This window comes from Oratosquilla oratoria, chromosome 41, assembly GCF_046742065.1.
Source record: "Oratosquilla oratoria isolate Oo_2021 chromosome 41, ASM4674206v1, whole genome shotgun sequence".
Lineage (NCBI taxonomy): Eukaryota > Metazoa > Arthropoda > Malacostraca > Stomatopoda > Squillidae > Oratosquilla > Oratosquilla oratoria.
In genome coordinates, this window is record NC_134817.1 from 30,189,273 (window position 1) to 30,213,334 (window position 24,062).

A 24,062-nucleotide genomic window follows, 5' to 3' on the forward strand; every position below is an offset into this window, starting at 1 on the left:
CACTTCCTAATAAAGATTTCCTCAAAACTTGTAGAAAAAAGTTAAACCTACCAACAAAAAGATATATATAATAATGATACTTGTTGCTCAAATTTCAATGACTGGAAACCTACAGACCTGCAGTGGCTGGAATTGGTCCTAAGGGCCTCCCATATATCTCTTTGAGAAGAAACATGGGAATGATGCCTGTGTTGTATTAGAGTGGATTGGTTTCTATGTCACTAGGCTATGGTAATATGGAGAGGGATGCAGTCATCAGCTGTCAGCTTTCTTTATTGAAGAGATGCAAGAAATATGGTTGAAGGTAACAGAGTTTAGACCCAGTCAAGAGACCAAATATCCCTTTGGGGCTGATACTTGCTTTCCAGACTGAGCCCAAGATCTCTCTATCATCTTCAAGTGTATTTCTTACACCTTTTCACACATGAAGAGCTGACACCTAGTGACTGCTCCCTTTCTTCTACTACTTTCAGCTGGTGAAGCTCAAACATACCAATACAGCAGACAACAGTCCAAAGTCTCTTCCCAGAGAGATCAACAGAGGCCCAAGGACCCCTGATAGCCACTTCAGGATGCAGGTTTTACATTTGTTGAAACTTGGGGCATCCATTATTATTATTTTAGCACCTTATGGGAAGGGTAAATTGAGTACCTACTAAAACAAAGAGATATCACCAAATTCTACTGGAAAAATAAATCCATAATTCAACCTGAGGTATCCTCATTAATAAAAAGAAAGACACATACATGTACCAAGGGCTTTTTCCCCCTTACAAGGGAGATACTCAAGAGTCAAAAGGCATGTTCACTCCATCTACCTCTGCCTTCCACACTTCTTTTACTAATCTTTCTTCACTTGTTCTTTCCATGTGTCCAAACCATCCCAACACTCTTTCATCAACCCTATCTCCCATCTCCTTTTCCATCCCCATTCTCTTCCTTACATCCTCATTTCTCATTCTATCCAACCTTGTAACCCCTATCATACTTCACAGACATTTCATCTCAAACACATTTAAACTCTTCCTCTCTTATGTTCCATGTCTCTACCCCATACAGTGCTGTTGGCATAATCACCCCTTCATACAATCTTTTAGCATCCATTCCCAAATGTCTACATCTCATTACACTTTTAATCCCTAAAGACACTTATGTATAGGGAAAAAGAAACCACCAGAACAAGAGAAAGAACAGCTACAATAACTAAATGATATCACATAATAAATAAACTGGAAACAATGGAGTCCAATAACAAAACATACATACATACATACATATACCAAAGGCATTTCCCCCCTTACAATTAGAGTACCGTATTTTTTGGACTATAAGGCGCGGGCAAAATCCTTAAAATCGGCCAAAATCGGGTGGTGCGCCTTATCGTGAGGTGTGCCTTATGTGTGGCTTCAGTGCAAAAAAATGCCTCGGACAGTGATGTACTATTTTGACACGTTTCGTAGCTAGCCTGCCAACGGCAACAGTGCATAGTCCTAGCAAAAGTTACAACCAAGTTATAACCAAGATGCATGTATCTTGACAAGAAAATTGCGAAAACTTCGACAGTTTTCGAGTCCATGCCACCGCATTCATTCACGCTATCATGGCTATGACATGATAGCGTCCACAACACAGACAGCCATTTTGCATTGGTCTAGTCTCGCTCCACTCAGACTGTAGTCATTTGGGTATTCTTTTAGTTTCGACCATGGGCGCAATATAGCAATAAAATTAATTACTAATTTTGTAAATTAAAATGTATCAACGTGATATGCAATTTTGTGGGCGGAAATGAAAATAAAAAATGCCTTGCTACAAGTAAATATGCTAATGAACGAAGTCGGTAGCATAGGATCGGGACACCATCTTGTCTCGGTACTTCCGACAGTACCTCGCCAGGTAAATTTTCTTGAAGGAATGTTATGGAGAGGAGATACATGCATTCCTTCAAGCTGCAAGAACTTTGTATACCCCACAAGGTGAGAGAGTGGTTGAAAAGCCTGCCAACGTCTCTCACGACGACGACAATGAGGACGAGCCAGATGACATTTAATTTGCAGGTAATGATTTATTAAACACAGGTTAGGTTAGGTTAGACGAATTTATCATCTTTACATTTCTTCGACGTCGGCATCTATCATAACAAACACGGCGTACCATTCGTCCGACACGACTTCATTACTTACGAAATCTGTTTAACCCCTTCCATACGGTGCCGCACACGTAGGCGTCATTAGCGTTGTATATTATAATTCTTGATTAATATTTATTTTCTATTACTATATTGCGCCATAGTCGAAACTAATTCTTTCATTTGTAATTCTGTTTTTTGTAATCGCATTAAAACTGCTATGGTTATCAAATTCCCGTAATGTGTTTATGTTGTTTTTAGGGTATTGCAGGCAGACCGTCCATCGAGATGGTCTGATTTCACTGACTATATATATATATATGAGAGTATTATATACGACGTCGACTTACGATGGCATTAGGTTTCGATAGAGCCACCGAGACGATTTCATAAGTCGATCCCACTCTGTTCCGTGGTCACTGTACCTAGCCTTTTCTGTTATATTAACCACCAGAGATACTGAATATAGCCTATTAAACATGTACAGTAGTTTATTTAATTATTTTTATCTTTTTACCATATTCAAACACTATAATATGTATTTTCAGTACGGAACTTAAATCTCGCGGGCAGCAGCCAATGCCAGCCGTACGACGTGACGTAATAATACTCGCATCATAAAATATAGTCACCGCTTATATCGATCGTTCTCTCTTTCACCCGCGAATTTTGAAAACCACAGAGAATGGGATTTAGGGCACATTTGAGAGAATGTAAAAACACAGGGGTGACTACAATAAATATAATCAAGACGCCGATATGGCACCGTCGCGAATCCACTTGCTCCTCATGACGCCTACGTGTGCGGCACCGTATGGAAGGGGTTAAATTATCATATCGTCGTCGTCGTCGTCGTCATCGTAAAGTCGAACAATCGTAAGTCGCGGCCATCGTAAGTCGACGTTTACCTGTATTTGTAATTTTGCTAAATCTCAACCGATTTTTCTCATTCAACAACGAAAATGTTCACTTCTGAAAGCACTCACATATGCATGATTATCCGATGACGAGACCAGGTGCGCCTTATGTAAGGACGGGGAATAGCAAATTATAGGTGCGCCTTATGGTACGAAGCGCCTTATGGTCCGAAAAATACGGTAACAAAGAATAATATGCCATCACCAAAACAACAATGTGATATCATAAACAAATATTCCTCCAAGACAAGTTTCAAACCTATGACACCAGAAGTCTGGAAAATAACTATTCAGTTACCAGCAGTTTCAGTCCCTCTTCAGGATTAGCCACAAGCACAGGTACATCCAAAAATAACAACTGGTTCATTCCCTATGTCCATCTATTCTCACCCACCAATTCTAAACCATTACTTGGCACTTGTATTTATCTTCCTCTCCACACCATTCATCTACCTGTTAAACAACAATGGTGGCATTACATAACCCTGATGTAGCCCTACATTCACCTCAAACCATTCATTCTATTCTTCATCCTACTACTCCTAAAAAACTTGTGGCCACCTCCAACAGACTTTCCACTATTCAATATATTTTTGTTATGCACTCCATCATTCCTGTCAACCCGGTTCTACATCATCTACACACCCATAAAGGCCAAAAATACATCCTTACCCTTTATGAGATACTATATATACTGGTCTTGCCACAAAAACTTGATCTATGTGACTTTTCTCCTCTCTTAAATCCTCACTCCCTTTGTTCCCCTCCTAATCTTCTCAAACAACACCTTACCATCCACACTCAACTGACTGATTCCTTTAAAACTACAATATTTATACTCGTCTCCCTCTCTTGCATAGCTGGATTATACATGCACCCCTGCTTCCCTCTGGGACACTTCCTTCCCTTAGACACATACTGAACAATCCCACCAGCTATTCTTACTACTCTCACCTTTGTCTGACATTTCAACATGCTATGCATCAAATCCAAGTTCCTTTACAGATTTCATTTCTTTTAATATTATTTGCACCTCCTCTTTTCTAAAAGTTTTACCATTCCCCTCATCAATCACAGTCATTCTCCTTTTAGCTTCCACTTCCACAGTCACAGCCTCTGTCCATCAAACATTCAACAATTTGAAAAACTGTCAATCTCTATCAAACAGTCTTCTTTTCTGTCAATCTTCTCCCTTCACCTTCTCCTCTCTACCCAACCCTCTTCATATAAAAATTTAAATAAATTAATTTTAATCAAAAAACATCTAAACAACCAGTCTACACCATGAAATTTCTTGATTAAATTTTCACATTATTGCCATCAGAAAGCTAAATGTAACATTAATTTCTATCCCTTTATCAAATCTATATCCTAAGATACACATTCACATACATGGTTAGTATGTCTAGCCATGCACACACTCCAAACCTGATTCTTCTCTTGGTGTTGAAAGATCTACTAGACCTGAAAGAACACTGTGATAAGTGTATGACAACACATGTACACCAACATCTAAAAACTTACTTGTACTTCAAGGTTTATTAGAAATTAAACATCAGATAAAATGACTGAATATAACCTCAAAGCATGCTGAAGAATTCCAAAACAGAAAACCTAGTATACAACAGAAGAAAACATCATTGGGAGAGTACAAAAACAACAACGCAAACATAACTATGTCAACAAAATTTGAAGCAAGCTCTTCATACATACTATTGTTATTCTATACATTCTGTTCTTAGCTATTAAGTCTTAACTTCAAGCCCACACCAAATTGTAGAAAGCAACAATATCACTTTTATTCTTGTTACTCTCTACTAACACTTTTTTTCCAAAAGAATACATTTGCACTTAATGACACAATTCCTAACCAGTGCAAACCTTATCTCTTGTTGATATGACTGTTTAATGAACTGAAAATAGAGAACTTATGCATTTTATCAACATATGATCTCCATCACTTCAGATGCCTCACTCTTGGCCTTCCATATTTACACCTCATTAAGCTTCAAGCTTTTTGATAATAATATAAAATACTTAATATTAAAAAATTTTTGCTTACACCTACCAAGGAAGTGTCCAATACCAAGCCCCAGAACACAAGCTAGGGTTAATGCTACCACAATGTTAAGGCGATTACTCAATTCTCGGTCTGGCGTGTGACGGTATTGAGTATCTGGCCTGAAAAAAATACAGACGGTAATAATGAGTGAGAAAACTTGGTCTGTCATGATAAATCAATGGCAGGAAACTGATATTTAAATATCTAATCTGGAGGCATAATTATTATTACTATTATTATAATTTTTATACATAAATATACCAAAGGCTTTTTTTCCCCTTACACAGGAGGTAGCCAATATAATTTTTACTTATTTCTCTAAGCAGGGAATTTTTATTCTATTCTATTGTATTCATTTATCTATTTGTGCTGGTTGACAATTCTTTCCTGTGGGCACTACTCTTGGGTGGGGGGAGAGGCATCCTCCTTCCATTGCCAAAATGCTACTTCATGAAAATGTAGCTCCTAAACACTGGACAATGGAGAAGGTAAAGTGTAGATATATGGGAATGGATAGTATGGAAATGAAAGGCTGAAAGTTCAGTGTCCACACAATGAGGAAGGGAATAAAGTTACAAGGCACCTTGAGAGCATCATGGAGAAATAAAAGAATATTAATGATATTGATAAAAGGAATAGTTGTGTCAACTGTTATGTATGGGTCTATGTGGTATATCGAAATAAACACCATATAAGGTATATACATACATACATATACCAAGGCTTTTTCCCCCTTACAAGGGAGGTAGTCAAAAAGAAAGGCATAAAATCATTCCCACCCATTCCATCCCTAAATACACTCCACTCCCCTCCACCCTCCCTCCCATCTTAGCAAGTCCTGGATGACGGGTCATCCCTGCACCTTGTCCACTCCCCTGGGTCAGAGGCAGTGTTGCAAGGCACAGCACATCTACAGCAAGGCTGCTGTATATAAGGTATATATAAAAATATATAAAATTTGAAAATGCAATGAAAGAGAAGATTTGCAAAAGGACTGGAGTAAAGATTGAAATGGTAAAATGAAATCAGGCCAATCTGAGGTGGTTTGGTCATGTTACAAGAATGGCTGGGAGTAGATATTCTAGATGGATTTAAGAATCAATGATTCTTTGGGTAATAATTAGGGGGAGACCAAGGACACAATGGATGGATTGTGTAAACAAAGCTATAGGCATTCATGATAAGGCTATCAAACAAGCAAAAATGTTTTCATGAAAGTAGCAGTTGCCAACAAGACTGATGAGTTAAACACCATATGAGGACGGAGCCTTTATTTGTATGACGTTTCGCTTATTACAGCTTTTTCAAGTACAAGTTGAGATACACATGCTTGAGATTAAATATGGGGAAAGGAGGGAACGGGGAAAGAAAAGAAGTAGGGGGGAAGGAAGAGGAGGAGGAGAAGGGGGATTAAACACTGGGAAATGTTGAGAATGCTGGGCCAAACATCCGCGGACAAAATGTTCACAAAGGGTGGTTTAAATTTTTAAAGTTTTTGCTGGCCATGGGTATTAGAGGAATTATGTCACCACCAATGCATGTGTGACACATAGAAACAGGGAAAACCATCTTATGGACTGGAAGAATGCAGAGCGGCTGATACGAGAACCAGACAAAATCCACAGGAAGTGTTTAGAAGCAGCGATCATTCAAGGAACGAACACTATTGAACAAAATAGGGGCATGTTCATCATCTCACCCCACATAATTCCCCTAATACTCATGGCCAGCAAAATTTTTAAATTTAAACCACCCGCTGTGAACATTTTGCCTGCGGACGTTTGGCCCAGCATTCTCAACATTTCCCAGTGTTCAATCCCCCTCCTCCTCCTCCTTCCCCCCCTACTTATTTTCTCTCCCCGTTCCCTCCTTTCCCTTTATTTAATCTCAAGCATATGTATCTCAACTTGTACTTGAAAAAGCTGTAATAAGCGAAACGTCGTACAAATAAAGGCTCCGTCCTCATATGGGGTTGAACTCGTAAGCAAAAATGTCTATGGGTGACAAAGGGAGTTGAAGAACATACAGAACAAGGTGACAGTTTGTTCTACAAGAGTTCCACTGGGGGTGAACTGGCACTACTTTTGAGAGAGAGAGAGAGAGAGATAATAAAAAATAAATAAATACATACATATACCAAAGGCTTTTTCCTCCTACACGGGGGGGTAGCCAAAAAGAAAAAGGCATAGAAACCACTCCCACCCATTCCATTTCCTATATATTCCACTCCCCTCCCTCCCTCCCATCTTGGCACCTCCTGGATGACGGGTCGTCCCTGCATCCTGTCAACTGCCCTGGATCAGAAGCAGTGTCGCAAGACACAACACATCCACAGCAAGGCCGCTTCATAAATTCGGCGACTCCCCCTCTCCGTCCCCCCCATGTAGAAAAGGAGAAGACGGGGAGAAATCCCTTCGGGCTGCGTCAAATTTTTTCTCATACATACTTCCTCATCCCACATCCCACATCCCCCACCCACTCCCCCTCATGCATCACAGCATCATCTATACACAACCCCTCTCCATTCACCCCTATCATTTGTCCTCTCCCATCCTTCCTCCACGGGAGGGGCAATTTTCACAAGGTTTAACCAGGAGAGTCAATCAATCAATCAATCAATTAATCTGTTGCTTCAGGTCTTTCTTGCAGGAGCACAACTCCCAGGTAACTAGAAACAGCCACTAAATTGGACCCAAAGTCACAAAAGGAAAGGATATTGTGTTATCAGGGTAGAGTGAGAGTACAACAGTGTTGGATGAGGTGTTATCTTCTGTAGTGTGGTAGCATTTAGGTCACTGTAAATCCATGACCAGGCCTATTCTGTGTTGGTAATGCTTCAATGCTGGGTGATGACCTGACTACAGTCATGCTAATGTGGTTCTTGCTTGCAGTGGGAGTACAAGGGGAGGATGTTCCTTTTCTATGACAAATGAGCTCTGTGGAAGGAGTGAACATGAGAGGATGACCATGGATGAGATGGATGGATAGGGTAAAAAAGGCATTGGGAAAGAGGGGAATGTCTGTTGAAGAAGGAAGGGAGAAGACAGAAGATAGGGGTGAGTGGAGAATGGTTGTGTATGGATTATTCCATGATGCATGGAAAGGTGTGGGTAGGGGATGGAGGGGGGGGTGAGGGAGTATGTGTGAATGATATTTTGACTCAGCCCGAAGGGATTTCTCCCCATCTCCTTTTCTGCATGAGGGGACGGAGAGGATGTGTGTGTGTGTTGCCAATTAAATGAAGCGGCCTTGCTGTGTCTTGCTACATTGCTTCTAACCCAAGGCAGTGGGTAAGATGTAGGGATGACCCATCATTCACGAGGAGCCAAGAAAAAGAGGGAGGGAAGGGTGGTGAATGGGAGTGGAGTATAAGGGGATAAAATGGGTGGGAGTGGATTTATGCCTTTGACTTTGGCTACCTCTCTTGTAAAGGGGAAAAAGCTGTTGGTATTTGTATGCATTAGGTAAGGGAAGAGGAAATCTTGGGTTTAACATACTTGATGGCTGGTAGGTCTTCTGGCAGTGAGGGTGAAGAGACAAGGGAAAGATCTGTTTCTTCATCTGCAGCTCGTTCTTCATCCCCTCTCTCCTCATCAAGTAAAGATATGCTGCTACCGATGCTCTCTACATCTGCATCAGCTGGGGAATTCAATAAATATTAAAATCTTATAATAATGAACTACTTTGTAAGTAGTTAATTTTTCAAAGTTAAAGCAGTTTTTCTTAAAAAAAAAAAAAAAAAAAAACATACATACATATACCAAAGTCTTTTTCCCCCTTACAAGGGAGATAGACAAAAAATAATAATAATAAAATAAAATAAATAAATTCACCTGAACTTATCAAAAACCACATATACAGATAATATGAACACAAGCATTGAAGACAAAACAGTATAAAAACAATACTTAACCCTTTCACTGCATAGATTTCCCCTCAGCTGAATAAAATTGCCAGAACCAATATATAAATCGGGAATAGTAGTGAAAGGGTTATGACCAACAAATAACATGGACAACATAGCAACAAAACTCACAAAACCCAGACCATTCTGATGAAAAAGCAATCATTCATCTATTACCTCCATTACTTGAGTCATAGCCCTCCCATAGCTCAGCACTCTTAACCATGGTGCCCTTTCTTGGAGAGCCATCTTGCCTTTTAGGTTTCTTTAGACCCAAACCCCTGTGAGGAGCTTCACTCTTTAGGCCTGTTAATTTGTAGCTCCTATTGAGACATTCTTCTGTCCACTCTGCATGCACCAATCAGACAAATGGTAAAGTATGGGAAAGGTATGGTTGCAAGCTAGGGTTGGGGTTATGTGACTGAGGGTAGTAAGGCAGGATAGTGGTTGAAAGGAGGAGCCAAATGTCCCCTGCTCCATTTTGATGACAATAATGGAATCTTAAATGTAAAAAGAAACATATATGCAAATCTTAGGAGGTTTAACACAAAATTCTGTGAAAACAATAAGTACTGGGTAAAAAATGTGCAAGAAAAAATAGAAAAAGACAGATGACTGTAGTATGTACTAACAAAAAAGTCTGTGAATACAAAAATATATGGAAAAAAAAATCACATGTTGATAAAATAAATCATAACACATGTCTCACCTGCAGGATCTGATAGGAAAGTGTAACTCCCGAGAGAGGAGTGAAGGGAGTTATATGCAAAAGCTTGGTCCTCATAGTAATCATCATCGAGACCCGGGGGCTCCAATGTTTCTATATCACTTGAGTCTGACCCTTCTGAGCCTCCTGCAGGGTTTGGACCAAGGAAGGAAGGGGTATGGGAAAACGTAGGTGGAATGGTTAGTTAAGGAGTCACTTCACAAAAAACAAACAAATGAATAGATAAATAAAATAAAGATATTAGCTAAAACCAAAATGATGCTGCAAACTATAAAAGCATGCAACACCTTATGTAAACATTTTCATGAATGAGGCAAAATATATACATTTTTCAAGGGACCAATGATAGGTAGCTGCAAAATAGATATCATAGAGAATCATCTCCTTAATGTCCATCTTCAATATTTATCAACGTCCTCACCTCCGTCAGGAGGTGTAGGTGTACCCTTGATGGCTTGACACCACAGCCTCACAGTGTTGCTCACCACTGTGGGGCTGTGGATTTCCAGTCAGTGAACATTGAGGCATACAATTATCATAATTTTACCTTTAAAACTGAAGAAAGAATCATAAAAATAAAGTCCAACATTCATATAAATGTATACATAGAGTCATAGGCTCTGCACAAAACTACTACATGTTATAATATTACTCAACCTTACTGTTACTCAAATTTTCCCTATATTTAGCTTTAATTCATAAACTTCAATACTAAGTCAAAAAACATGCAGATGTGTCCTACAGTGGATGAAATACTTGCAAAATAGAAAGCTTTATGACAAAGACAAAACATGACAAAACTATAGTATAATTGGCAAATCAATGAAATATGAAAGGTGGAAGATAAACAAACAATAGCAAGTTTGCCCAAATAAAAATACCATTAATTCAATACAACTTCAATGGAAACAACATTCTATGAACTCTGCTTTACTTAGAAAATATTAAAATTCAAACAAGCAAGAGAGGTGATCTATACTTTCATTTACTACCATTTCCACCTTTCACAATATACATTTTGGTAAAAAATGTCTTACAAGTTTAGTTACTATTGCCAGCTATCTTGGCTATCAGTTCTGGTTAACTATTTAACCTGAACTTATGTTGCACACCTTTGATGAACAAGGGGCTGGAGACTGAGACAAGAAAAGCTGGAATTTTCTTAGAAATCTTCTGATAACGAATGATTAATGATGCTGAAATATCAATTAATTAATTAAGAACAGGAATAAAAGGAATACAAGAGCACAAGCAAGAAGAAAAAATATTAACCCTGACAATACTGAGGTGAAAAATTAAAAAAAAAAATTGAAGCAACCAAAAAAGGTTTAATTCATGCAAAATGGATATGCAAAGCTAGGGTAGGAATTGCTTAGAAAATAAAAAATAAAAAAGTTGTACAAAGGAGATAAATTAAAATGGAACTAAATGAGCAGCATAAATGTTTAAGTTAAAGGTAAGTATGAGGGAAAATGTACCAGGGTTTGATTATACGAAGTGAGAAGAACAAAAGAATGCACCCGATCTTGAGAGGTAGAGTGACTTGAACTCACCCTGAATGGACTCACCCTTGATCTCCTCCACCTTTTGGCCAAGGGCTACTAGCTCTGCTGGTAGCTCCTCCTCCTCCTCTACATGAACCTCCTCTTCCTCTTCATCTTCCTCCTCTTCCATTCCACAGCCTTCATCCTCATCCTTTTCTTCTTCTTCTTCTGTTTCTTCATTCTCCACATTCATACCTACAGCTCCATCACCTTCATCTGAAACATACATAAGATAAGATAATTGATGTCACTGGCTTGTAGTATTATTAGGAGAAAGAGGAGGAAAAGGAGGAAGAGGAAGAGGAGGAAGAGGAAAAGGAGGAAGAGGAGTAGGAGAAGGGGAGGGGGGAGGAAGAGGATCAGGTTGTTGTTGTTCCCTACACTGTCTGTACGAGCAGTCCTGTCTCCCCAAAGAATGCCATGGCCAGAAAGGGGTTTTCCCACAAATCATTTATAGTGTATGTTGTGTTGTTTGCATGCGTGATTGTGTATAATGCAGTCTTTCATTATGTGTTGAATAGTATGGGGTGAAGTTTTACATCCCGGGCAGTTGTCCACAATGCAGTCATCCAGTCTCTTCTGGTAGCTTAGAAGGGCTGGGTGGTGGCCACACCACAGTCTGGCCAGGTGGACTCTGTCCTTTTGTGGGAAAGAGGATTCAGAAGGATGGATATCAGGGGGTCTGGCATGCAGCAATGTGTTGTCTTTTAGTGTGTTAATGGAGCAGCGAGTGATATGATCATGAATACGTTTCTGGAGGCTGGTATTTGGTGGTTTTGGAGGTAGAGAAGAGAGTGATACAAGTATTTGGGTGTTTTTTTTTTTTTTATGTTTCTTGGTGTATGTGCTAAGATGGGAGGGAGGGTGGAGGGGTGTGGTGTGTTTTTGGGGATGAAATGAGTGGGAATGTTTTTGTGCCTTTTCCTTTTTGGCTACCCCCCTGGTAAGGGGGAAAAAAGCCTTGGTATATGTATGTATGTATGTATGGTGTATGTGGGTGTTCTGCTATGTAATGTAGTGGGTGTGCTGTGTTTGTGGAGGCTGCAAGCAAGTGTTTGTGTGCCTCTCATGTCAAGGTGATCTTTGACTTTGAAGACTTTTGGTTTATAGTGTACATGGTCTGTAGGTGTTGTATTTGTGCAGCCTGTAATTGTTTTTAAGGCTTTGTTTTGTATGGTCTGAAGGGTGTTGAGGTGGGTCTCACTGAGATTGGGTGCCCATGCTGGACTCAAATAATTCATCACTGAGCGTATGTATTGTTTGTATATTCTGGAATTAGTTTCTTTGTTTTGTCCAAATGTTGTTCCAGTGATTTAAGTGCGTTAAGACTAGATGTGCATTTATTTTTTATGTTTGTGATGTGTTGTTTGAAATTGTTTGTGTTTGGAATTGTGGGGGATGATGTATATGCTAACTATTGTCAGTGTTGATTTGTTGCCTGTATAGATTAGAATAGATTGGATTTCTGTAGTGTTATCTGTGGTATGGAGGAGAATTTTGGTTATGGCGCTTGTGTCCACAAAACAGATGGATTGGTGAATCAGGGTGATGAGTCCACTGCCATTGCTGTTGGTCTTGTCTTGTCTTATGGTGAAGTTGTGAAATGATGGTGTTTTGTGTGTCTTCATTTTGCTTCTTGTATGATGGCAACGTGTATGTTGTGTTGTTTGAGGAAGTGTTTGAGTTTGTGTTTTTGTGTTGATGCCATCAATGTTGTGTGTTCTGTATGTGTTGTATGTTGCCCTATGGGGTTGGGGTGTTGATGGGGAAGGTATAGGATTTGGGTTAGAGGGAGGGAGAGGTGTGATTGGGGACAAAGTAGGGGAAGGATTGATTGAGGACAAGGGTGGGGGGGGTGCAGGCTGTGGGGTTGAAGTTTTTGGTTGTCAGCTCTCCTTATGTGAAAAGGTGGTGAATATACAATGTTGACAGACTCATGGATCCAGTCTGGAGACTGAGTGTCAGTACCCCTTGGCATTACACTTCTAGATGGAAGTGAGAGCACTGGCTGGTTTTGAAGACAAATGGCAGAAAGATTATTCTTTCTGACAAATGTCTCCCAGGACCATCAATTCTGGGGACCTGTTGCTGGTCCCTTATTAACAATGCAACTGGTAAAGTTACTTGTCTGCTTCTTAGTTAAGCATATATCCTTATAGTAATAAACCCACTACTTCTACAGTATTGAGTCTGTTATTATTTAATTTCTCTAAGAGTTCTGAAGGCATGTATCAATCTTCCAAGTCTTCATATCTCGACCCCTTCAAGTATGGGTGGCACCAGTGGTACTTCTAACATTCTGGCAACCACAAGGCTATCTGTTCACCTCTGAGGCACACCCACCTTGTAGCACAGGAGTTAAACCCTTTCACACTGATGACCTTTACTCCTTTATTCTGGTGACTGCCAGGCTATTCTATTCAGTTTTACAACTTTTTCAAAATAGGTGGGGTTAAAATACCTGTGTAAGTATGCAACATACAGTCATACCTGTCTCATCATCAGGATCAGGATTATCAGCATCTGCATCCTCTGGTGTTCCTTCTCGATCCACTAGAGTCCATCCCGTAAGTGAGTCCCGATCACTATCATGCCCATTTTTAGGGTCCTCCATACTGAAGGTGCGACCTATCCCCCGTGCTCTGGAAAAGCAAAGGTAGTGTATTCTAAGGGCTTCTCATGTGAAAGTGGTATGGGGTAAAAGAAATTATTCATGTTAACAAAGAAATTATTATAATCATCATTATTATTATTTTTTAATTCATTTACCATTTCCTGTAAAGCATTGTAGATAAACACATAGGAGAGAATTTTTTAAACCTCTCATTTATATCTCACTCACCCTTTACACTTCTTCCTTAAAAAAAAAAAAAAAAAAAAAAAAAAAAAAAAAAAAAAAAAAAAAAAAAAAAAAAAAAAAACCAGCTGTTTCCTGGGTACAACCTGAAGATACAAGGGTGACCAAATACCATCCTCAAATAACTGATACTATCAATACATACTACATTATTTTCTTGGCATATAAAAATTCAGCATTCCCCATTATCTCTGATACTACATGTACAACTGCACTAATCATTTCAAGTGGATACTAACAATGTGGTTCTTCCAAATTAATATGAATTACATTATTTCTTGCATTGTGGTTTCATTGTTTTTGTGTAACATATTAACAGATTTAACATATTCCCTCTAAAAAAGCCACTATAAATGAAATGAGAAATTAGCTACTGGTGACATTACAAGTAATTTTTTTAATGTTTGTATCCAAAAAATTCTGGTACATTATCAACAACCTGTTATCTTCAAAGATGATATAGTATCTACTACCTTGTTGAAGTGAAAATGAAAACTCATCTTGGCCAATGTCCAAAAATATACTAGCTGTCAATTATCTTCAGGGAGTGAAAAGTTAATTTAAAAACAAGTACTACCTTGAGGTTCAAACAAAAGCCGGCTGCAGGAAAGATTAGATTAGGTTCAACCTTTATCACAGTAGGCCCAACTCTTTCCTCCGAGATCATCTGATCACTCCAATAAAGACTGCACCTTGAACCACTTTCTTTTAACTTGTTTTTGTATGCTCAATCTAGCTGTGGGAAGACATTGAGGTGGGGTGTGTGAATGTGCACACACATGAATTTTTCTAATTGTAGTATACAGGAAAGGAGCAATGCTCATTGGGTTATGTCTCCTAATCTCTAATATTCTAACATACCTATATTCAAATTCATGTCTTCTTCACAATATATATTTAGGTAAAATATGTCTTACAAGTTTAGTTACTATTGCAAGTTATACTGGCTATCAATTTGTGTGTGTGTATTTACCTAGTTGCATTTACCTAATTGTGTGTGTGTGAAACACCCCCCACTTTAAAAAAAGGGTTAAATTTTCCTTTTTATTTAAGAGAATGCATAAGACAGGAGTGAATACAGGGATCTATTGTTTATGGATGAAATGATGATGTAGCCTGAAAGGGATTTTCTCTACTGGTTCACCATTTATTTTGAGTGGACAAGGGAGGAGGGGTCACCATTGGGTAAATTAATGGGTATAAATCAACTCCACCTGTCAGGTCTTGCTGTGGAAAAGCTGTGTCTCACTGCATTTCCTTTTATCCCAGCTGTGTAGCAAGGGAAGGGCAGTCCTTAATGCATGAGGTGCTGAGGTAGGAGTGAAGCATGTGGGGATGAAATGGGTGGGAGTGGATTTATGCCTTTGACTTTTGCTACTCCCCTTGTAAAGGGGAAAAAGCCCTTGGTATATATATGTATGATGTGAGCATGAGTATAGACTTAGTCATTCCCTTTATAAAGGGTAAAGTGCCTTTTGTGTGTATTTATCTTACTGTATTTACCTAACTGTAGTGTACAGGAAAAGAATAATGCTTGTGAGATCCTGTTTCATACCTTTCAATTGATCAAACCTAGCTTCAAATTCATGTATGGTTCCAACTTGGTCTACATACTTATTTTCCACTTATCACATTTAGATTTGAATTTATGTATTGTTCCAGGTAGGGCTAATCTCCTAAGCTATTCCAAGTATCTATGTATCTGTATGCACAACTGTATTTCTTCACATCCTTTAGCATACATTTACCTAACTTTAATATACAAGAAAGGAGTTATGCTTATAGGGTCCCCTACCCTCTAATTGATCATATCTCCCTTTAAATTCATATATGATTCCAACATGGTCTACATCCTTATTTCCCAATTATCATATTCAGATTTGAACTGATGTCTTGTTCCTGCTTGGGGTATATCTTCTTCTAAGCTATTCCAAATATCTATGTACCTGTATGTACAACTGTATGTTTTCACATCCTGTAGTCTGTATGTGTGTGTGTATGATTCACCATGGTCTTGGATCACATGTTGCACTCGTGATTGACAGTTATTTCCCTCCCAGAAGAGAGCTCAGAGCTCATATATGACTGATCTCTGGGTAATGCTGTGACCTTGTATGCACACACACTCCAAACTTCCCACCCACAAGAGTTGGAGTAATGACTCCCAGCCCCGTGATACTGAAATTATTTCAGCCCTGGGCAAGATTTGAATCCAGACTGCCGTAGTGGCAGCCAAGAACTCTACCATTGTGCCACTGAGTTGTGTGTGTCATTTGTAACTTGATACACCTGTGTATATACTTTAGTTGATATATTTTGTGTATATACTTTACCGATGAACAAAAGGAAAATAACATCAGTATGAACATGGCATAATTTAAGTGGATACTTAGCATGCAGTTTAAAATCAATACCAAAGATAATTACAAAACCATATTTGGCATCAGAGAAGACTCTTAGTTCACTACCAAACAACTCAAACACAGACTACAGTAATTTACTCCTTGATTTTATATTACATTTACTTACACTTAATGCTACACTGTGCCCCTTCAGAGGGGAGGAAGAGAGGGAGAAAGACAGATAGATGGACACACACACACAATTTCATATATATATATATATATATATATATATATATATATATATATATATATATATATAGAGAGAGAGAGAGAGAGAGAGAGAGAGAGAGAAATATGACACTTAAATTCAAAATAACAATAAATATTACCCTATTTTCCTATCAGTTACTAAAACTTTGGTGGTAGTGGGACAAATGACTAATACCTGATTGTGGTTATGTGAGATGATCATAGATAATCATATCCCTATCACCCATCTTCAAAACTGAACACCCTCACCTTTATCTGGAGTTGCAGCCCCATGGGGTCTTTGGACTGGGCCTAAGTGCTCTCTTTATCAACTTTATTTCCTTTGTCTTTGGACAAATATAGGTTTAAGAAGGAAAGTGGCAAGACCTGGTTTACCAACAGGGTAGTTAACAAATAGAATAGACTTAGTAACCATGTACTGAGCACTGAAACAATAGGTTGTTAAAAGAGAAGATTAGATAATTTTATGGACATGGATGAGAAGTGGTAAGGGACACGAAACTGCCTAGTGTAGGTCTTATGGTCTCTTGCAGTCCCCTCCATTATGTTCTTAGAAAGAGAGCTAGTAACCAGTGACTGTACCCCTCCTATGATTATAAGCTGATGACATTTAAACATGAATATAACATGAGTAAGAATGCAATTTCTTTAGAATCTTGTTTATTTTCCTTGTGATATTGGAAAACCACCCTAGAATGAGAACCAGGGATAATCTATCATTCTGCTTAATAATGATAAACCTGAGTAAATTAAGATGATAAAACTGCTGCCAATATGTAAACAATAAACCGCATATGATCATATCACCATCAGTATGGCAGTTATCCACAAGAACTTGAACTTCAAAATCCCAGCTAATACAAGACTTTCTTTTGTCAAAAACATCCAAACTATTTTTTGGCATCCATTTGGTGAATATAAACTATGGTTAAATTCTAAGGGAAAAGTCCAATGCAGTGTCAGGTACTGTTTTGAGTAATCATAATGGCAACCCTTGTCAACAATATTTTTTTCTTAATGTGAGATTTTGCAAAGCTTTGCTCCACTTGTAGCAGTGAAGAAATAAGTAACTTGGTTACTGCCTAGCTCAGTTCTTGGGACCAAGATTTACTACTAGTTTTTTAACTAATCTTAGGTGTCCTAGCCTATTCTGGCCTGAGTATAATTTTCACAAGTGTTTGACTTGGTTTGATCTTAGTTTATCTGATTGTGGATGTTGCTGGTCTTGGTTGAATTCAGGATAATCAGATATCCAAATATTCCTCTGGTTCTTGATCTTTATTGACCTGATCTTTTTCTAACAGCCTTGTATACTTCCAGATGACTGAAATCATTGTTATTTGTGTGGTTAAACTTGATGCAGGTAAATGAACTTTTTTTAGTAGTGAAGAGTTATTATGTAGTAATGAAATATTAATGTAAAGATACACAATCTGCACATTTGACAATTACTACATCTGATGGCTGTTACTACATCTACATCAACAGGATATGCATATTTATATTTATACCCCATGCTTATCTATATCCTTCATGAAAGTAGCCATCTTCAATTTATTCAATTATTTTCTTAAAGAATCCTTAAAACATGGACAAAGTTGCCTGGTTGGCTTATTAGTATTAGCAGTGTCAATATCTGTCTTAAAAATACTCTAACAAATCAAAAGTACTTAAAATCATCTGTAATGCAATACAATTTTTTTTCTAATCTTTTGAGAATAAGCCAAAGTATCTATCACAGTTTGAGGTTTTACTATGCACTAAAGTCTGCAATATCTTGCCTAGGTATGTCCACATGAAAGCTAAAAAAAGTACTGCAGTTCTTGCCAAAGAAAAATATCAGGAGGTATTTCATTGATTTTAGATTAATTTTGTTACATTATTTTATCTTTGGTTAGGATATGTTTTGTCAGATATTGGCTCGAATTTCTGATATTTTATATTTTTTACCGATGACAATAGTGACCCAATATAATTAACACATTATGGTGTTGGTACAAAAATGTTGTTGTCTGGGTAAGGTTGGAGTGGGGCAATGTATGAAATGACATGGTGTATTATTTATTTCTGATCAATTTTCTATCGGACAACCACCACAGCAATGGTAATATGATCATTCTTGCTGAAATTATCTATTCATACCTTATTCTGATGAACCCTGACATTTAAAGACAAGAAAATATATGTCTAATCACAACTAGGGAATATAATTCTAAAGGAAATTGTTTGACAGACTATAAATGCCATTCAGTGAAATTAGAGGACTGGTCCAAAATCACTCTATGATGAAAATAATGGATTTTCATTTCACAATCATTATTACATCTTTCTCATTCCAAAACTGCATATAGAAACTAGTATAACTTTGTAGGCAAGTAAGACTAAACCAGCATATGCTATTGTATATTCACATAAAGTATAAAACAATAGCTCAATACCAGACTAAGTAATGATATCTAGATATTCATGACTAAATCAACATTAACTAAACTAATTCTATCCCCTGAGATAACTCGAATAACAATTCTAGATGACACCACCTGTGGCACTACCACCAACTGACCATTGCTAAACTAAGATGGCTACCCTTTGGCTATATCATATTACCCACTTATTTGTAAAAAAAAAGTTAACCAATATTATCTTTACCTTGTCCGTACTTGTCCTTTCCCATAAACAAAAACCATTCTAGTTCCTGGGGGATGGCCAGTGATGTAAGCACCAACCCCAGCCACAAACACAATGCTCTACTCACAAAACCAACACAGCAACTGGTTAGCTCTGGTTCCTTGGCATGGGAAAAGGGCACATGCCCTGAAACACATGTCACACTCACGTTTCCTTCATTGTCTGAACAGTTTAACAAACAATCACCGATGAAAAATTCTCATTGCTATGCTGTCCCACTATGCACCTAAGTGTTTCAGCTAATTCACATTTATCAACTTCTAAAGCATTCTCTTATGCAACACTCAATATTGCACGAGTATTGGCTGACAGAATAAAAGCCAGCCTGTTGTTAAGTGCCTTATTCTCGGTTTGGGTGGCGCCCAAGGGCGGGGAAATTGCAGGTATAGGGAGCTGCCTAAGGAACTTGTTGTCTCACTATTGGTTGAGAGGCCTGGCATAGGGCCGGGCACACACATGTATTGGCAAATAAACCAGAGGAACGTGGCTTACATTGCATCGTGCCAGTGGTGGCTTCCCAATAAAATTGTCCTAAAAATAGAACCGCAGGACGAACACCACAGCCAAGAGGCGGTGCTGCGACGTATTTGCTACCACATATCCACTCTGCCTTGTCACCACTAACCTTTAATACATATAAGGCGACTTATCTCACGCTCCGTTTCGAAAATAAGATATTCCGGAACACAATGGGCATTGAATACTGGGTCGACAAAACCTGCTAGACATTTACACGTCAACAAATCTTACCTATAATCTATCACGGCCCTGAGTTGTTTCGTCCCCTTCGTTCTGTTTATTTGGTTCGTATCTCTGCCATCTGTTGGCCCTGGATGGAACTATTTGTGACGTCACAATGGTAAGGATGAATGGCACTTCCGCCAAATACAATGATAATATCAACTATTAATAAATCTTCAACTGGCCAAGATAAAATATTCATCAAAAAGTTTATGAGTGATGCGTCTGCGAGATGTATATTGCCTCATAGGACTCTGAAAGCAAATCTGTATGGTGATTTCCGCAAACTTTGATTTGCTATCACCTTTGAGTGAGGACCTTCACGATAAAGAAATGACAAATGCGACAAACTTATGATTAAGAATGTCACAAGATTAAACGAGAACAAAGATAAAACGCAGGATCTTGTTTTTTTAAACTTAACAGATAATAATTTTCAAAACGTTCGTTCCACAAAGGCATAATCTCTCCGTTACATAACCCACTTTCGAATTGTCTGATATTCGTATTGAAACCTGGATGAAAAAATAATATTTCCATGTTAATTACAGAATAAATATGAACGACATACTAGACAATTTTTTTAAATTTAACAATATACAATATAATACAACAGAAAGACGGAAAAGAGGCTAGATAGGTCAAGGTCATCCTGGTTGCAGGACACTTTTACTTTCATTTTAAATATACCCTAATCACACTGTGCCTTTTACGCTCATCAACTTTATCAACCTGAGATAAATAACTATCTGCAATAGGAATACTTTCTAGATCTAGTTCATCTACTTCATTAAATATCATTCTGACCTAGGCTGAATAAAATCGCCTTGGTTTTTAAGAGGCACACATTTACAAAGGATTACAAAGGCGGACATGACGACAGGAGACCTTTTGGTCCATATCTAGGTCGGATGCAAAAAAAATCATAATAATAAATGAACAAATAAAAACTATATTAATGTAAATAACAAATAAAATACATAAATAAATGCATAGGTATAGTTCAATAATAAACAAACAGGTAAATAGTAAATAATAATAAATTGACATATAACTAATAATAAGTGAGAATCAAACAGACAAATGATAACAAAACAAAAACAAATAATATAAAATAGATGATAATCATTACAGCATCTTGCTTAGGTGTTTGTCTAAATGATTCTAGCTTCGAATTGAACTACATTGGACTGCCTCTGCAGGAAGTTTATTCCATTCATTAACTACACGGTTGGCGAAGTTGTTTCTACCCACTTCCAAAATGAATCTATTTCCGGACAGTTTGAGACCATTGTTTCTTGTCTGATTCTCATTCAGTCAAGTAGTAATTCTTCCCTACATAGTATACTCTAAGTAGCAATTATTCCCTATAATTATAGTAAACGTAGTACTTAATCCCTCTATGGTAATTGTTTATAAATACTACTTATATAGGGAAGAATTACTACACACACAGTATCACCGCGCTGCGGGTTGTTACTCCAACTCTCGTGGGCGGGGAGTTGGTGTGTGTGAACGTGAAAGGTCACAGCATTACCCATAGATCGGTCATATACGAGCTCTGAGCTCTCTTCCGAGAAGGTAGTAGCTGTCGATCACGAGTCCAACACGTAATCCAAAGAGCATGGTGAATCACATACACACACTCACACACGACTCGGTGGCACGGTTGGTACAGTCCCCGACTGTCATTACGGCAGTTCGGGTTCAAATCCTGCCCAGGGATGAGATAATTTCAGTATCGCTGCACTTCGAGTCGTTACTCCAACTTTCGTGGGCGGGGAGTTGGATGTGCGTGTGTGCGTGTAAGGTCACAGCATTACCCATGGATCAGTCATACGAGTTCTGAGCTCTCTTCCGGGATAGAAATAGCTGTCGATCACGAGTCCAACACGTGATCCAAAGACCAAGTGAATACACACACACACACACACACACACACACACACACACTTTCAACGAACGGACGGCTTGAAGAACGTTCTGAAGAAAAGTGCAGATTGTGGATCCCAACGCAAAGAGAAGTGCCTTTTTGTATTTACAGGGTGGGGGGAAATTGCTCGTGGGGTAGTGGGAAAGTAAGGAAAGAGGAGAAGGGGAGGGATTGCTGGGAAAATGGAAGGTAATGAGGAAGTAGAGGACTTGGTCCAAACAGACCGCCGAAAAGTAAACAAACGACCACAAGACGAGCTGGAGGACGACGGAATGTCTAATAAGAATGTAAAGATTAGAAGTATAGATAGGAACAATACAGTAGAAAGTGATGAGAATATTTTCAAGGGATTTAAAGAGAGTGGGGGGGACACAAACCCCCCCCGACTGACAAGACTAGAGAAGAAGGTTGATAAGGTGATCGAGGACTTGGAGAGTAGGTTAGGTCATATGAACACCATTTTACAAAGGGTTGAAAGATTGGAAGAACTGGAAAAGGCGAATAAAAACTTAACTGATGAAATAGAAGACCTAAAAAGACAGTTAAGAGAGGTAAAGGTGGAGAATGAGGAATTGAAGAAGAATAGTAAAGAAAACAGAGAAACGATAGCTAAAGAAAGTAAAAATTGGAAGAAAACCCAAGAAGGAAATAAGGTTTCATTCACTGACATAGTCAAACAGCAATTGAAAGAACATACTGAAGACTCAGTTATTAAAGTGATGAGACAAAAGGAGAATATAGTAAGGGATTTAGCAGACAAGAAGAAATGTATAATTATATTAGGAATGGAAGAGAAACACAACACAGATAGAACCACAAGAATCAAAGAGGAAAATGAAAAAGTAAGCCAATTACTAGAATCAGTTCAGGAAGATGAACCAGAATTTATGAAACAAATCGAAGAGAAATTTAGACTCGGAAAGTATAGCACAGACAAGACCAGACCAATTAAGATTAAATTCAAGTCACAAACAACGGCAGAGAATATCTTATCCAAAACAGGGAAACTAGCAACAAGTGAACAATACAAAAAGATATGGATAAAAAGAGAAATGAATAAAGAGGAAAGAGAGGAAGAAAAGCAGAAAAGACTGGAAGCTAAGGCAAAAAACGAGAACAGAACGGAGTCAGAGAAAGAGAGATTCTATTGGAGAGTAGTGAACATGAAACTAAGGAAGTTCGACATACAAGAGAAAAACATAAGGGAAACAGAGAACACAATGGAAGTGACAGAAAACTAAGAGTGTCTTACACAAATATAGATGGATTAATAACAGGATTGAATGAGCTGAATGATTATTTGAAAGAAAAAGAACCGGACATAATGGGAATTGTAGAAACAAAATTAAAAGGCCCACTACCACCCAACAGTGTAGGACATGATGCATACAATTATTGGATTAGAAACAGAGAGAAAAAGCAAGGGGGTGGAGTTATGTTCCTGACTAAGAAGGATATAAATGTGAAGGGTGTCATATATGGAAAGAATACAGTAGAGATGATTATGATAGAAGTGGAAGACAGAGATAAGAAGAGCAGAAAATTTGTGATAAATTATGTGCCTCCGAAAACAGCCTCATGGGAGGAGAGTGAATATAAAAGTATGTTAGAGGACACAAAGATAGCATTAACTAAAATAATGGAAGACGGAGGAAGAATAGTTATGATGGGCGACTTTAATTGCAAAGAAATCTGCTGGGAAGAAATGACAGTAAAGAGTGGTGATGACTCATGGGGAAATGCTCTACTTGAGATGATTACTGACCATTCAATGACACAATGGATACAAGAGAACACTAGGTATAGAAATGAAGAAGAACCATCGAGGCTAGACTTAATAATTACATCTGAACCTAGAATAGTGGACAAGATTGAATATAAAACACCAATAGGTAAAAGTGACCACATATTGATTGAACTGGAACTTAATGAAGAAAAATATATGAA

At 38.2% G+C, this 24,062-nt stretch overlaps 1 protein-coding gene across 21 annotated transcripts in view; it reads right to left on the minus strand.

Annotated features, from left to right (window-relative positions):
• Positions 1–20,322, minus strand: part of LOC143021192 (uncharacterized) — a 71,045-nt gene extending 50,723 nt beyond the window's left edge. For 3 of the 21 annotated variants that reach the window (XR_012965971.1, XM_076178512.1, XM_076178501.1), the window contains exons 1-8: positions 19,404–19,564; positions 13,773–13,924; positions 11,292–11,498; positions 9,721–9,864; positions 9,189–9,359; positions 8,605–8,746; positions 5,114–5,226; positions 4,474–4,509 (exon numbers count right to left, since the gene is read on the minus strand). Coding sequence is in view for 20 of the 21 variants with exons in the window: in XM_076178512.1 (XP_076034627.1) it covers positions 4,474–4,509; positions 5,114–5,226; positions 8,605–8,746; positions 9,189–9,359; positions 9,721–9,864; positions 11,292–11,498; positions 13,773–13,924; positions 19,404–19,441 (1,003 nt within the window). In the remaining variant the exon portion in view is untranslated. Of the gene's footprint in view, positions 1–4,473; positions 4,510–5,113; positions 5,227–8,604; positions 8,747–9,188; positions 9,360–9,720; positions 9,865–10,850; positions 10,935–11,291; positions 11,499–13,772; positions 13,925–14,716; positions 14,876–19,403; positions 19,565–19,590; positions 19,814–19,934; positions 19,956–20,067; positions 20,090–20,192 lie in introns of those variants that run through there. The other 18 variants (XM_076178510.1, XM_076178491.1, XM_076178511.1 and 15 more) reach the window with 16 other exon arrangements.
• Between the last annotated feature and the right edge of the window lie 3,740 nt (positions 20,323–24,062).